The 17,259-nt window shown below is 46.5% G+C and overlaps 1 protein-coding gene across 3 annotated transcripts in view; it reads left to right on the forward strand.

Annotated features, from left to right (window-relative positions):
• The first annotated feature begins 2,283 nt into the window (after positions 1-2,283).
• The window catches only part of ATP8A1 (ATPase phospholipid transporting 8A1), a 209,591-nt gene continuing 194,615 nt past the window's right edge, over positions 2,284-17,259 (forward strand). For all 3 annotated transcript variants that reach the window (XM_040418921.1, XM_040418923.1, XM_040418922.1), the window contains exons 1-2: positions 2,284-2,498; positions 3,297-3,401. In XM_040418921.1, coding sequence (XP_040274855.1) covers positions 3,353-3,401 — 49 coding nt within the window. In that variant the 5' untranslated portion in view covers positions 2,284-2,498; positions 3,297-3,352. The remainder of the gene's footprint in view (positions 2,499-3,296; positions 3,402-17,259) is intronic.

Raw genomic sequence — 17,259 nt, forward strand, 5'->3', positions numbered from 1 at the left:
AATGGTAGACATATAATCCCAGCCACTTACTTTTTGGCTGGAAATGAGCACTGTATAAGCTACCAATATATAGTGAGAACCAGATAGAAGTAGCTTGCTGCAAGGTAAATGACTGGGCATGGATGAAAATCAACTGGAGAACCAGCTTTCCCAAACTGGGTGAGATTTTAAAGGGGTTACCAAACCCTAAAATGCCTCCCCACATGCCCGGGCCCCTCATGAAGATTGTACTTACCTGGCTCCCCGGCACCCGAGTCTCTTCTGATGCCCGCACGGCCGCTGCTGCATCTCCCTGTCACACGCATGAAAACATCTGGCGTCGGGGGGGCATCCAATAGCAGGCCACGATGGGGATGAGCCTCCCTAGCGCCACCCGCAATGCTAGGGAGGCTTGTTCCCGTTGCGGCCTGCTATTGCCTGCACCCCCCATGCCATATGTTTTCAGCCATGTGATGGGGAGAAGCAGCGGCGGCCGTGCGAGCGTCAGAAGCGACGCGGGTGTCGGGGAGCCAGGTAAGCACAACCTATGTGAGGTTTTCTAGCCTGATGAGAATCAATGACTCTTCTACTGAGGTCATCAGAAATCTCCTTCCTTTGTGCCATTATATACTTCCACAAATGTGTTCTGAGGATCACAGATCCCTGTTCTTTAAAGAGGACCTTTCACCGATTCTTACCCTATGAACTAAGTATACAGACATGTAGAGCGGCGCCCAGGGATCTCACTGCACTTACTATTATCCCCGGGCGCCGCTCCGTTCTCCTGCTATGCCCTCCGGTATCTCCGTTCCCTAAGTTATGGTAGGCGGAGTCTGCCCTTGTTCTTCTGTAGCGCTGGCCAATCGCATTGCATAGCTCACAGCCTGGGAGAAAATAACCTCCCAGGCTGTGAGCTCTGCGCTGCGATTGGCCAGCGCTAGGGCAGACTCCGCCTACCATAACTTAGGGACTGGTATCTCCGCCTACTATAACTTAGTGAGCGGAGATACCGGAGGGCATAGCAGGAGAACGGAGCGGCGCCCGGGGATAATAGTAAGTGCAGTGAGATCCCCGGGCGCCGCTCTACATGTCTGTATAGTTAGTTCATAGGGTAAGAATCGGTGAAAGGTCCTCTTTAAATAAAACAGACCACCCGCTCACACCTGCTTGTCATCCCATTGATTGAAAACACCTGAATCTAATTTTATCTTCAAATCTGTTTATCTGTTGATCCTAAAGGTTCACATATTTTTGCTGCGCACAGATGACTCATTTGGTTATCTTTATCTACTTTTAGTTCTTGATCATTTTGGACTTCTAGGACTTTCCAGAAGTAGAATACTGATGAGCTATACTCAGGACAGGTCATCAGTATCTGACCAGAGGGGCGTCCAACAGCTGATACCGCCACCAATCAGTTGTTTGACGATACTGTGGTGCTCCAGTGAGCTCTGCGGCCTCCTCACAGCTTACCAGGCACAGCGCCCTCCATTGTATAGTGGCTATGCTTGGTTTTGCAGCCCTTGAATGGGACTGAGCTGCACAATAGTCATTAGACCAATGAATGTGACATCACTGGCCTAGGAAGAGTCCAGAGCTCACTCTGCTGGGACCAGATACCGATGACCTATTCTGAGTATAGGACATTCATATTTTTGTCCCAGAAAACCCCTTTACCAAATCTGCCCCAAAAGTGCCTAGAGCTGCATGATACCAAGCTTTAAGGCATTTTTAGTCTTTTTCGGCACCAATAAACCTAAACACTGTCACATTTCAATCACACCCCCTTTTTCGGACAAAAATGCATAAAAAGTGTCTAAATCACTCAATAAACCTGGTGGGAAGCTGTATTAGTAAATTACTGCTTTATGTGCACAATGGAAGTACCGACCAATCAGATTCCAGCTTTCATTTTCCTAACGCAGGGTAGAAGATGAAATAAGTAATCTGATTGGCTGATGTGCGCTCAGCTGCTATTCCCGCCTACATTAGTTTTCATAAATGAGCCTGGTAAGATGACATGAGAAGCAGTGCTGCCAGAGGACGCCGGTAATGGAGGAGTGCGGCGCCCGACCATTACAGGGTAGTGATGAGACGGCTGTGTTTTGTGGCTGAAAATATAGTTTACTTCTCTATAAAAACATACTCAAATATTGCTTTATATCGGCCACAGCGCGTTTTTTTTTAACTTCCCTTCCTCATTGTCTATGACGTCCCCCTTCCTCCCCCCCTTTCTGTGTAATGGTACGCTCCGAACAGGGAGCGGGCGGGCAGGCAGATCAGAGCTCAGTAGTGCTCGGAGCAGCCAAGAGGAGGACGTGCACCGGGCGCTCTCTGGTGGGGTCGGGGGTAGTAGTCTACACATGGGAATACATAGAGAGAAGGGGCATTTGTGAGACGAAGATTTGCCCCCGGGCTGGGCTGGAGGAGCTGAATCCTGATGGACGGCGGAGGGCTGACTGTGCTGAAAGCCTTGAAGTGACAGTGACAACATCCAGATCTCCGGCCCTGCTCATCTGGTACTGCTAAGCCCCCCATTGCCATCTGTGATATCATGTGTGTTCATTCATACGCCCCTGTCTCATTCATACTTATTCGTCGCTGACGTCGAGCACGGGCGTAACTATTTCTAATGGCTAGCCATCATCGTTGCGTCGCGGATCACTTGATGAACTTACTGTGCTTTATCCTTATAACTGATCATTAATTATATTAAAATTGCTTGCGGTTAATTGTTTAAGGGATTTTTACCCCCCAAAAAATACTAGATCATGTTATGTCGTGGCCAGCTGTACTAATAGCCCACCTCCTAAGTGCTTCGCACCCGTCCATATACCGTGCAGGGGGCAGACCTTGTGTGATGGCTCATTAACACCATCCCCACCCCATGGACTTTCATCTGGTCACACAATGACCCCCATCCTCCAGCGTCTCCTGTCATACCGCTCCAATCTCCTGTCATTTCCCCCGGCCCCTCAAGAGCCCTTTAAATCTCGCTGTGCTGTAGTCCCATCTGACACCTGCCACCCTCCGAGCGGCAGCTCCCAATTACCTCATTTCTAGATCAGACGCTTGATGTTGTGCCTTCGTTTCTCCTCCCTTTTAAGCGATACGTTGTAATTATGTTGTTTTTTTTATTGTATTTTTATCATCCCATTAAATGTACTGGTTACTGTCGTCTTCTCGTTCTATTGACGCCCCGTGTAGAGTGGTCTTCGCTCGGCAGGTGGCTGACCCTCGTTAGCGGTTCATGTCCTCTATGGATAGTATAGCCTGTCTTCTTAGATTTACCTAATTGTTTTGATGTCTTTTTTCAGGTTAACGCTGAGCATTGCAAGGTCCTAGGGTCAGCATCTTCACCACCGTCATCAACATGTCCACGGTCCAGACCACCGTGGCCGACTTACGATCTAGGGTGGGGGGTAAGTACCGCATGGTGGATTATTTCACTTACTGTATAGTGTTGTTCGTAGGTGTACAGATATGTCGGGTCAGACACTAAATTTCTCTTCTCCTTTAGGCCTCTTTCACACTACTGTTTTGGTTCCGCAAAAAAAAAACTGGATGTACTCCGTTTGCATTCCGTTTCCGTTTTTCCGTTCCGTTGAAAGATAGAACATGACCTATTGCCTGCAAATCACGTTCCGTGGCTCCATTCAAGTCAATGGGTCTGCAAAAAAACACATCCGTATGACTTCCGTATCCATTCTTTTTTTGCGGAACCATCTATTGAAAATGTTATGCCAAGCCCAATTTTTTCTATGTAATTACTGTATATGCCATACGGAAAAACGAAACGGAACAACGGACTGCAAAACACTGAAATAGCCATAAAGTAGTGTGAAAGAGGCCTTAGGGCTACCTGCAGATTACTGTGCGGAAAAAGCGCAGCATACTGCAGAAAGAATAGACAAATCCCATGTTTACTTGGCGGATTTGTTCTGTGTGGAAATTGAGCGCACCGATTTCCAAATCCGCAGCTCGTCTGAAAGAGGCCTAAGGCTAAGGATAGTGGCTATCAGTACTAACGCTTGCACACGTGTGCTGCCGGAAGTCCGGGCCGGCCCCATTCACTATAGCGGGAGACGCGGCCACAGCACGGCCGGACAAAAAACACAGCGCGTGAAAGAAGCCTAAGGGTACTTTCACACTTGTGGCAGAGCATTCCGACAGGCAGTTCCGTCGCCGGAACTGCCTGCCAGATCCAGCAATCCGCACGCAAACTAATGCATTTGTGAGACGATCCAGATGCTGATCAGTCTCACAAATGCATTGCAATACCGGATCTGTCTTTCTGGTTGTCATCCGGAAAAACATGCAAAACCTGTTCCGTTTCAATGGAAATTAATACCGGATCCGGCATTCCGGCAAGTGTTCAGGATTTTTGGCCGGAGAGAAAACTGCACACAATCTGCGAAAAATCCACAAGTAACATGCAGATCTGGTGTGAAAACTGCATGTAGCAGAGCTGTCTGTGTGTTGTCATACCCCAGCTTCACACACATCACTTGTCCAGCCAGTTTAACTTCAGTGCAAAAGTCCAGATTTCATAGACTGACAGCAAGGTATAGAATAGCACAGCATGCAGCGTTTTTCTTTCCGTCGCCACTTGACATCCGGCATCATAAGTGATGTGCTGGATGAGTATGAACGATCTCAAAAATAAGGAAGCCGCAAAAAAAACAGCATGAAAATCTGTCTGAATTAGGGTACATTCACACGACCGTGTGTAATCCTTTTCGATTGCGGACAAATGACTTCCGTATCTCTTCCGTTTTTTGCGGACCGTAAAAAAAACGGAAGGAGAAAAGAGAGGAAAAAAAAAAGACTTAAGGACTTCAAAAATACGGAAACGGATCTGCAAAAAACGGATGACATATGGAAACCATTCCTTATGTCATCCGCAATTTGCAGATCCATTGACTTGAATGGTGCTGCGGACCGATCTGTATGGACAATAGTAGGACATGCTTTATATTTTTGCGGAATACGGATGCGGACAACATACTGAATGTTGTCCGCACATTTTATTCACCCATAGGCATGAATGGGTCCGCTTCTATTCCGCAAAATGCGGAAGAGATGTTGATCGGATGTGGAAAAAAATAATACGGTCGTGTGAATGTACCCTTACACTGATGTACATGTACATTTCTGTTTTTATTTTATTTTGTGCATGGCTTCTTTTTCCATCCGCGGCATGTCTCTGCGGATCTGAACAAGGGCCATAGATGTCAACAGGTGAGATCTAAAAACGCCATTTTCTGTATTTGTATCGCTCACGTTTTTTTTCTCTGTATTTATGCATCATTGCAAAAACAATAAAATGGTTCATCCTGTATCAAAAAAAGGAACAAATGCTGATGATAGACGGACAAGTCCTCGCAAGTGCGAATGAGCCCTAAGGCCCGCTTCACATATATCCAGTGATTCAGCCCAGTTTTTCTCTGGCTTGGTGCAGAAAACGCCAGAACTAATCCCATATTTTTGAGATCGTTCATATTCATCTGGCGCATTACCTATGATGCCGGATGTCAAATAGCGCCAGAAGAAAAACGCTGCATGCTGTGTTATTCTGTCCGTCTATGAAATCTGGACTTCTGTACTGAAGTGAAACTGTCTGGGCAGCTGATATGTTTGAAGCGGGGGTAAGTCCTACACAGACAACTCTGCTACATGCAGGTGGCCCTCTCATGATATGTATTAGGCCTCTTTCACACTTGCGTTGTCCGGATCCGGCGTGTACTCCACTTGCCGGAATTACACGCCGGATCCGGAAAAACGCAAGTGTACTGAAAGCATTTGAAGACGGAACCGTCTTCCAAATGCGTTCAGTGTTACTATGGCACCCAGGACGCTATTAAAGTCCTGGTTGCCATAGTAGGAGCGGGGAGCAGGGGAGCGGTATACTTACAGTCCGTGCGGCTCCCCGGGCGCTCCAGAATGACGTCAGAGCGCCCCATGCGCATGGATGACGTGATCCATGTGATCACATGATCCATGAGCTTGGGGCGCCCTGACGTCACTCTGGAGCGCCCGGGGAGCCGCACGGAAGGTAAGTATACTGCTCCCCGCTCCCCACTACACTTTACCATGGCTGCCAGGACTTTAGCGTCCCGGCAGCCATGGTAACCACTCTGAAAAAGCTAAATGTCGGATGCGGCAATGCGCCGAAACGACGTTTAGCTTAAGGCCGGATCCGGATCAATGCCTTTCAATGGGCATTAATTCCGGATCCGGCCTTGCGGCAAGTGTTCCGGATTTTTGGCCGGAGCAAAAAGCGCAGCATGCTGCGGTATTTTCTCCGGCCAAAAAACGTTCCGTTCCGGAACTGAAGACATCCTGATGCATCCTGAACGGATTTCTCTCCATTCAGAATGCATTAGGATAATCCTGATCAGGATTCTTCCGGCATAGAGCCCCGACGACGGAACTCTATGCCGGAAGACAAGAACGCAAGTGTGAAAGAGCCCTAAGGCGGTATAACACAATTAGCGACGTCTGTGTACTTCATGTGTTACACTTGCTGTAGGATGATGGGTATGTAGTAGTCTTCCAGCTTCCTTTTGCTGTTACTGCTGCCTTCATTGTATGCCTATGACACTTGAGATTCCTCTGTAGTTGGCGAATCCCCGGGGCTCCTTATCTCTCCTCCGGCTGACTCCACGTTCAATGATTGCTATTTGATACTGCAGAGTATCGCCACGTTGTCTGACTGAGCATCTGACACAGCGTGATCTAATAAGAGGGAGATTTTTCGGAGGCCTGAGAGGCTTAAAGGGCTCTGTAGTTATATAGAGGGCTGCCAGAACCTCGCTGCTAATGTCCAATGTACGTCAAAACTAGTGCAGGAAAAGCGGAGATTTTGCCAATGGCAATCAAACAGATGCCAGCGCTGGGGAGATGAAAACTGCTATGGGTCACTGCTCCCGGTGTTAAAATTTTGTCCCCAAAACTGATCTCTTATAAACGGGGAAATTTGTTATTGTGGCTGTAGTGACGGGGTTCGTCCATAGCACTTTTGGCGTTCATTCGCCTCTTAGGCTGGGGTCACACAGACTTTGGCCACCACAAGCTTTGGCATCAGAGCGAATGGCCAGTTGCTGCAACCCCAGAATTGCAAAAAAAAATATTTCTGGGGTCCTGGCAACTCTTATGTTTTGGGGGCCCCATGGCTACATGGCGTTCTTTGGTTGAGTTGTCGTTGCCAAAGTCGTCTTGTACCCCCGGCCTTCCTCTTGAGCAGCACATTTGGATGAGCCACACGGTAATAAACGGCCCCAACATGCTGCCGCTTTCACTTCTCCATTTTGAAGGTATGACCACATAATGGCTGCTATAGGACCGAAAACTGTGACGATGTCCAGTTTTGCCACTGTTTGGGTGCGTTTTTTTTATTTTTTATTGATTGTTAAAGGGGTTGTCCAAAGGGTGAAGATTTCTTAAAGTGTCACAATGGGTTTGAAAAAACAAAAAAAACAAACCTATACCTCACTGATCCTCCGCTGTTCCCGTCCAACGTGTTCCGTGCCCCTGCCCATCTGTTTCCTGGTCTCTCTTGACATGCAGAAAATGACCGCTCAGCCAATCCCTGGCCGCAGAGATGACCCGCCTTAACCAGTGATTGGCTGAGCAGTTGTCAAGAGGGACCAGGTAACGAGAATCGGGAAGGGTTGGAACAGAAGCAGCGGGGGATCAGTCAGGTGAGTTTCTTAAATTTTATTTAACCCATTATGAGCCATTTGTAAAAAAAAATATTTTTTTCTACCGCTGTGCAATCCCTTTAACGGGCAGGTCATATTTAGGTAACTTGGCACTCTATTTTGTGGGACAAACTGTGGTTTACCTGCAAAATTCACGATGGACAATTCAAAAACTGTGCTGATTTGGGATAAAAGGACATGGCTGTGCAATTTTCAGCAGCATCGCTGCCCCATTTTGACCGCACGGCGGCTGCTTTGTGTGGTTGTGCCCTAAAAGAGTTCTCCATGATTGTAGAAAGAGTCTCTTTTCCCATAGAAACAGTATGTACGTGCTGTGTCTGGTATTGAATAGGGACCAGCTGCAAGTGACTGAGGCTGAACTGCAGTACCAGACCTAGTCCAAGTACAGGTGTGGCACTGAAACAGACCATTTCTCTAAGGGCTTCTTCACACGACCGTTGCAGTATTGCAGGCCGCATACGGCGGGTCTGCAATACACGGGGCACCGGCCGTTGGCATTCCGCATCACTGCCGCAAGAGATCCTAAGGCTAGTTTCTCACTGCCGCAAGAGATCCTACAGACTCGGAGAATAGCCTGCCAGCTCTCTCTGGATCTGGCATCGCCGGATGGTACAGGAATGCCTGCTGTTCCGTTAACTATAATGGGGACCGGCTGAGATTCGGCCAGCACCCAGCAAATATGCTAAGAATCGGCCAGACCAAAAATGCTGCACGCAACCTTTTTTTGTTCGCCCGATTCCTGGCATTATTTGCCAGACCTGCCGGCCTGAAAGAAGCCTGTGAACTGAAACCCGGTTTGTTCTGTATCGTATATAAGCACTCATGCCATTCAGCTGGTCATGTAGCACTGGGAAGCTTGGGGTCTGTATAGAGAGCTTACCATTTGAACCCATTATGTACGTCTTCTGTCCTATGTCCCTACACTTTCTCATTACTTGGAGTATAGGCCATGTTCATCCATGGTGGATTTGCCAATCTCATTCACCTGTATTTTTTTCCCAATACATCACAGAACACAGATCAAATGTTGAAAATGAGACATTTTTACCATTTCATAAAAAAAATAAAATAATCATTTAGAACTCTATGGCCACCATGCATCTCAAAAAGGTTGGGACAGGACCATGTCTACCATTGCGTAGCATCACATCTTTGTGTCCGTATGCGGAACCATTCACTTCAATGGGTCAGCCAAAACAATGGCAATGACTCAGTTTGCGTTCCGTTTCCGAATGTCCGCTTGGCAGTTCCGCAAAAAAGTAGTGCCTGTCCTATTATTACAAAGAAAAAATGTGGGGGATTCAGTCAGCACAACCCTATATGCAGGTGCACATCGCTATGGCGAAATACATATACAAAGAAAAACACAAATGCAATAGCACTCTGCAACCAGCACTCTGCCCTGCCTCCATGCTGGATGTTGAATGAGGCATTGGTGTACATTTTGGCCAAAGCGTAATAAGCCACTCACCACGTCAAGGTCGCCTCTAATGAGTGGTCCCTAACACTAGTTCCTACCTGTTTATGGGCCATGACAGCCACACAAAGTCCAGGGAATGCAGGTCAGCGTGCCTGTAGTATATATTGGAGGCGATCTCCATGCAGTCATGCACACCTGACCAGTTAGTCTGCCCTGGAGGCTGGTTTTAAAGTCAGTATAAAACTGAGTCTACTTCTACAGGGCCTACCAGTAGCCATTTGGCTCCAGGAGAAGTATATAGTGGGCTCAGCATGCATGTTGGTACTTGCATCCCTGGATCCGATGAAAGCTGTAACGGCACTGGACGGGGTTAAAAGCAGAGTGTGCCTGGCGTTCATGCTGTACCTGCGCTCCCTGGACTTTGTGTGGCTATCATGGCCCATAACAGGTAGGAACTAGTGTTAGGGACCACTCATAGAGGCGACCTTGACGTGGTGAGTGGCTTATTACGCTTTGGCCAAAATGTACACCAATGTCTCATCCAGCATGGAGGCAGGGCAGAATGCTATTGCATTTGTGTTTTTCTTTGTCCTATTATTGTCCGCAAATTACGGTCCGTGGCTCCATTCAAGTCGATCGGTCCGCAAAAAATACAGAATACATGTGGAACACATCCGTATTTTGCGGATCCATGCCCACTTAGACCATGTGTTTACTGTTTGCAAACATTACAGTACAGTAATAACAAACTTCTTGTTTCCGTTTGCGATCTGCAAATAACGGATTGCATACAGATGCGTCCACAAAACAGAAAAAAACGGATCAGTAAAAAAGGTCTGCCAAACTACAACAGTCGTGTGCATGAGCCCTAACAGTCTGTAAACATCTGGGAAGTGAGGAGACCAAACGTTGGAGGTTTGGGAGGTCACTGCTGTCTCGTTCTTGTCCGATGTAAGATTCTTGCTGCTCAACATTCCTGTTTTTGTTTCATGATGCACTAAGTGAAACGTCTGGAGCAGAGGTCGCAATAACGCCTGTACAAGCGTCATAGACTCCTGTACAGGCCGTTTTACTCCCTAAAAAATGTCTGATGCGTATGAATACGCACAATGATTTCACTGCCATTCATGAGCGCTGTGAACGGCACAGACATCCAATCACAAAGCTCCTCACAGTACAGAGCTCTGTTATTGGAGAGGAGGCTGCTGATTTGTCAGTATCCACAGGCTGCCATGCCATTGGCCGATCCTCTCACACCCCCCCCTTCTCCCGCGCGCTGAACACACAGCAGCAGCCATTCCGCGCCATTGTCGGCTGCTGATAAAGGGAAAGCATGGCGGGAATGGAGCCTCTGCGGAGCAAAGACAATGAGAGAAGTGTCAGGCTTGTGCCCAGGTGACGTCACACCAGAAGTGCCCTGCGGGCTTCTGTCTGCTGCTGGGAGCTCCATCCAATGGAAAACGAATAGCCAAGAGGCTAAACAAAACCCTGCTTCTTATGTTACATCAGAACTTTCATTTGATTGCTCTGATACCTAAACACCAAAAGGAAAAAAATAATTTAAAAAACCTGCTGTTTCTCTAGATGACCTTATGTTGATAGTAGTGTTAATAGAGTCTCAAGGGTCTATAAAAGCAGGTACCCTATTTTTTATAAGCCTTTGGGACTCTATTAACACTACTATGAACATAACGTCATCTAGAGAAACAGCAGGTTTTTTAAATAGTAGTGTTATGTTGATAGTAGTATTAATAGAGTCTCAAAGGTTTATAAAAGTAGAGTACTGCTTTTATAGACCCTTGAGACTCTAACACTACTATCAACATAAGGTCATCTAGAGAAACAGCAGGTTTTTAAAATTACTGCTCCCTGCCACAAGGAGCAGGCCACTACTGCTCCCTGCCACAAGGAGCAGGCCACTACTGCTCCCTGCCACAAGGAGCAGGCCACTACTGCTTCCTGCCACAAGGAGCAGGCCACTACTGCTTCCTGCCACAAGGAGCAGGCCACTACTGCTCCCTGCCACAAGGAGCAGGCCACTACTGCTCCCTGCCACAAGGAGCAGGCCACTACTGCTCCCTGCCACAAGGAGCAGGCCACTACTGCTCCCTGCCACAAGGAGCAGGCGTCCCTGTTCAATTCTTATTGCATTGAGTTTTGCACAGTCTACTGCTCCGATCCCTACGTGACAGATTTGGTGCTTAAAGAAAGGTAGGGATTAAGTCTTCTGAGAGATACATTTAAAATAGTAAAAATTTGCTGATTCTGCATGGAAGACATTATAGAGAAGACTTGTAATGTTTCCCTGCATGAATAGCAACCCCTTAAAGTTATATAAGCCTACGTATTTTTTATATATATCTATATATCTCTATCTACAATTTTCGTACTCCTCCTCGGCTAAAAACACTCCTCAAAAATGGTCAGAGGAGTATTTTTACTCTTCTGGAAAAAATGTAGTGCGACCTCTGGTCTGGAGTGCAGCAGACCAGTCCAGCACCCGGACTCCTCTGTGGAGCCGTGCAGTTGTGATGGATGCAGCATATGGTTTGGCTTTGTCTGGCTGAAATAGGGAAGCCTTTCCCTGAAAGAGACATCTGGATGGGACCATGTGTAAGCTGCCCACACCATAGGCAGTAATGCAGCCCCATACCATCAGTGATGCAGGTTTTTGAAATGTGTTCTGATAATAAGCTGGATGGCCCCTCTCCTATTGAGACTGCAGAACACAGGATCTGTGGTTTCCAAAAAGAATTAGACATTTTGATTAATCAGACCCCAGAACAGTTTTTCATTCAGCCCGGAGAAGACGGTGGCATTTCTGGATTGTGTTGACATACTGGTTCATGCAGTTTGCATTTGTGCATTGCATGGTGGACTGTGTTCGTTTGTGGAAGTGTTCCTGAGCGTGTGCACGGAGTTCCAGCACAGGATCATGCCTGTTTATAATGCAGTGCCACCCAAGGGCCCATAGATTATCAACATCCAGCATTGACCGTCGGCATTGTCCCTTGTGCACACAGATTTCTCTGGATTTTCTGAATCTTTTGATATTATGTACTGTTAATGGTGAGATATTCCAAGTCTTTGCAACTTTACATTGAGGAAAATTTTTCTTAAAGGGAACCTGTCATCAACTTTATGCTGACCTCACTGAGGGCAGTATAAAGTCGTGACAGAAATGCTGATGTCAGCGGTGTGTCACTCATCAGCTATAAGTAAGTGGTTGCCGAGAGCCAGCATCATCATCATTGCAGCTCAGGCCTTGAAAAGAGTCAAATCTACCTGAGAAGAGTCCTGGTTATTCATAATCTCCTGCTCCCCCCGCCCATCTGCTGATGATTGGCAGTTCTCTTCTAGGGAGAAAGGGAGAAAACTAGGTAGAAGACTGTCAGTCATCAGCAGATGGGCAGGGAGAGCAGGAATTCATGAACAACCAGGACTCTTCTCAGGTGGCCGTGACTCTTTTCCAGGCCCAGTCTGCAATGATTGTGATGTTGGTTCTCGACAACAAATTACTTTTACCTTTTTAAATGACGCTGAAATCTGCTCATCTGTGTTTACTTTATTCTGCCGATAGTATGGGCAGCATAAAGTTGACGACAGGTTCCCTTTAAATTGTGCCACAATTTTTAGACGCAGCCTTCACTTTTGGGAGACTCTGCCTCCCTGTTTATACCCAGTCATGTGACTTAGTAGTAAATTCTTCGTGTTGTGTGTGTGTGTGTGTGTGTGTGTGTGTGTGTTTGTTTTTTTTTTTTGTTTTATTAGTACCACTTTTCTTGCCTTTGTCACAACTTTTTGACATGCATTGCTACTATCACATTCTAAATGAGTTAGAGGTTACCAGTTATCTTTTGGATAGGTCATCAGTACAGGGGTGTGGCGCCGGGCAAGTAGTTTGAACAATTGTTTAGCCCTGTGCGGGCAAGTAGCAGGGACATGTCGGTTGGGCAGTAATAGGAGCGGTCATATGCTAGCCGCGAGCTGACCGCTCCTACATCTATGTCAGCCTGCCCCTGCATCGTGCATATGAGTACCGTACATATCACTTCCTGCAGGCGGCCCCCCGCTCCTCCCGGCTCCTGTATCGAAGTCTCCGCCCACCTGCCAGCACAGGAGCGCACAGTAAGTCAGCACACCGTCTCCAGAGACTGAGTAATTGCAGGCCAAGATGGGAGAAGAGGAGTGAGACCCCACGGCCCCCTGCAGATGAGCGTTCCTCCCGGAGCCTGTCCACATCGCAGCTCCCGGCCTGACCTGCAAGCGCTGACTGGGGTCACATAGCATTATACTGATTTATGATGCTATGTAACCCTTACAGTTCTGGAATGTGTTGGATAACACTGACAGCATTATGTCAGTGTTATCCAATACATTCCAGAACTGTAAGGGTTACATAGCATTATACTGATTTATGATGCTATGTGACCCCAGTCAGCGCTTGCAGGTCAGGCCGGGAGCTGCGATGTGGACAGGCTCCGGGAGGAACGCTCATCTGCAGGGGTGTCAGAAATAAAGGTTGTGCTGTCTGTCTTCTGAGGCTCTGGCCCTGCCTGCAATCTGCACTGCACGTGGCACTTGATAAACTATAATGTCTCCCTATTGCCCCCATACAGTATAACGTCTCCCTATTGCCCCCATACAGTATAACGTCTCCTTGTGCCCCCATACAGTATAACGTCTCCTTGTGCCCCCATACAGTATAACGTCTCCTTGTGCCCCCATACAGTATAACGTCTCCTTGTGCCCCCATACAGTATAACGTCTCCTTGTGCCCCCATACAGTATAACGTCTCCTTGTGCCCCCATACAGTATAACGTCTCCTTGTGCCCCCATACAGTATAACGTCTCCTTGTGCCCCCATACAGTATAACGTCTCCTTGTGCCCCCATACAGTATAACGTCTCCTTGTGCCCCCATACAGTATAACGTCTCCTTGTGCCCCCATACAGTATAACGTCTCCTTGTGCCCCCATACAGCATAACGTCTCCTTGTGCCCCCATACAGCATAACGTCTCCTTGTGCCCCCATACAGCATAACGTCTCCTTGTGCCCCCATACAGCATAACGTCTCCTTGTGCCCCCATACAGCATAACGTCTCCTTGTGCCCCCATACAGCATAACGTCTCCTTGTGCCCCCATACAGCATAACGTCTCCTTGTGCCCCCATACAGCATAACGTCTCCTTGTGCCCCCATACAGCATAACGTCTCCTTGTGCCCCCATACAGCATAACGTCTCCTTGTGCCCCCATACAGCATAACGTCTCCTTGTGCCCCCATACAGCATAACGTCTCCTTGTGCCCCCATACAGCATAACGTCTCCTTGTGCCCCCATACAGCATAACGTCTCCTTGTGCCCCCATACAGCATAACGTCTCCTTGTGCCCCCATACAGCATAACGTCTCCTTGTGCCCCCATACAGCATAACGTCTCCTTGTGCCCCCATACAGCATAACGTCTCCTTGTGCCCCCATACAGCATAACGTCTCCTTGTGCCCCCATACAGCATAACGTCTCCTTGTGCCCCCATACAGCATAACGTCTCCTTGTGCCCCCATACAGCATAACGTTAGTATAAGTTCAGGACAAGTAGATGGTCATGAGGGACAAGTAGATTGAGCCCCCACTTTAGTCCTTCGACAAGTAGTTTTTTTTTAAAAAAATTTCCACACCCTTGTAGTATTGGAACGGCCGGGGGCTGATACCCGGGATCCCCGCCAATCAGCTGTTAGAAGGGGCTGGCGCCCAGTGAGTGACGCAGCCTCTTCCTGGGCCATCTGGCGTCACATAGTTGCTGCTCATTCCCATTGAAGTTAATGGAGCATGGCTACAATACCAGGTGCAGCTGCTGTGCTGGGAGCCATCTGCTCTCAACAGAGCTGCAGTGAGTGGTGGCTCCCCATAACAGCCGATCGAAGGGGGTACAGGGACTCGGACCTCTGACGATCTTATAATGATGACCTATCCGGAGTATAGGTCGTCGTTATATATTGCTAAACAGGGTGGATTTGATTTAAATCCCTAGTCAGTAAGGCTTGATATAAATCATAGTTTTCTACATAAAGACTAATTCTTGCTGGTATAACTTATAATATGTAAGTAGATGAAGATTTTTAGAATAACAACTTTTCATATTAGTTTGATTAGGTTGATTCTGTATTCATAGGTTTTTAGACGTGAGGATTAAGGTCTTTTTCTCAACACTGTTCATGTTATAACAGTTTTGCTGTGAAGAAGAGGCATGTGATCTCTGCTGAGTCCAATACAGTTTTGAAGCATATGTGATAATATCTTGTAGGCAGAGAAACTGCCCAATAATCTTACAAAAACCTCTGGAAGAGCATGACATTGTGAATGGGTTAATGGAATTTATTTACCAAAAAAATTAAACATATACAGCCTTATTCTACATAATTAAAAAAAACTAATCTTTAGTTCATGATGGAATTACCTTTGGATGGTAATATATTTTCCTCAAAAAGCATCAGATTTAAATAAATAATTTTTTTTAAATCATTGATTTTTATCCACCCTGTTGCTAAATAACCCCTTTAATTTTTTTCTTGAAATGGTAACATGTCCCACTTTCAACATCTGATATGTATTCTCTCATCTACTGTATGTCATTGCATTCTGTTTCTATGTACATTTTACACAACGCCCCAACTTTTTTGGAATTGGGGGTTGTACAAACGCAACTCAGAAATCTTATTCTGATTGTAAGTTCAGAGACTGTCTAATAGGCCTGAGACAATGATGAATGTAGATGCTTGGTATCAGAGGCCGAACTACATGAAAGAGGGATAATATAGGAGAAGGCATGCTTCCTCTTGATTCGGGTCGGCATTGCTGCTTCCTTTGAACCTTTGCACAGCTTGATGATTGCAGACTGTCAGATACTCCGGAAATAACAGCAGTCGTGTGATGCTGAGCGTTACATGGGGATCTGGATACAGGAACGGTCGTGCCATCTCTGCTGGCCATGCTCATAGCGTTCATTTCATCTCTGCTGCTGCTGAAGATGATGAAGAAAATAGTCATGGGTGAGATCTCGCACCTCTTACGTAAGTGCTCCAATTACACATCCTCCAGCACATGACATGCCGAGGTGTTAAAGTGTTAAAAATAAAATGCTCAATATGGTTGGAAATTTAAAGGCATAGTTTGCAAAATGTGCAGTAAGAGAAAATACTTTTATATAAATGGTACTCCTATTTCTCTGTATGGTTTCTATGCACTGTTATGGCTTATATTTGCAATTACCGGACAGTTCAGCATGACACGTTGGTGTTGAGCGAACTTGTGTTTTAAGTTCGGCGTCTAAAGTTCGGGTTATCGAAGAATCTCGTTATGGATTCCGCTACCACGGACCATAACGGAATTTAGAATCCATAATGCGATTCTTCGATAACCCGAACTTTGGACGCCGAACTTAAAACACAAGTTCGCTCAACACTAGTTATAGTATCTTGCAGATCTTGGTTTCCGTGTCTATGCATATTTTTCTTGAGCCATTGATTTCTAAATAATCATTGTCCATGGGGAATTTATGAATGCAGTTTATATTTGTTTGCCCAAAATTGTCTGGCAAGGCCTTGTCAGGAACCAGAGAAGCTTTTACCATCGGCATAACTGGCCCCACAAGTTAGGTGGTAGTGGTCATTGTTGGTAATCTTTGTCATAACTCTTGGTCTTTGCCTATCTCTGTGTCCTTTAGAGGCCAGGGCTCTACATCAGCACAGCGTTGCCTGCAAATCATCGAGCATATGGGAAAAAAACTCCAACATGGCGTGTTTTCCCCTATAGGTAACCATTACATGGTGGCTTTGAGTTCCATTGGATTTAATACTTTGTGGAGATAAAACAGGATCCGGTTGCAGAAGTTTTCAGACTGTGATTTGAGACTAGAGAAGATTTGGATTACAGCTTTGTGCTCCTTACAGGGGTTGTACCAAGATCTGAATTTGGAAAGTCTTCAGACCCTTTAACTTTTTTTCATATTTGGTTATGTTGTGGCCTCGTGTTAAAATAAATAAAAATTTAGGTTTTTCTCCATCATTCTGGACTCCATACCGCATAATGGGCAAGTGGAAACAGAATGTTCAAAATGTTTGCTAATTTATTGA

Source organism: Bufo bufo, chromosome 2 (assembly GCF_905171765.1).
Source record: "Bufo bufo chromosome 2, aBufBuf1.1, whole genome shotgun sequence".
Taxonomy (NCBI): domain Eukaryota; kingdom Metazoa; phylum Chordata; class Amphibia; order Anura; family Bufonidae; genus Bufo; species Bufo bufo.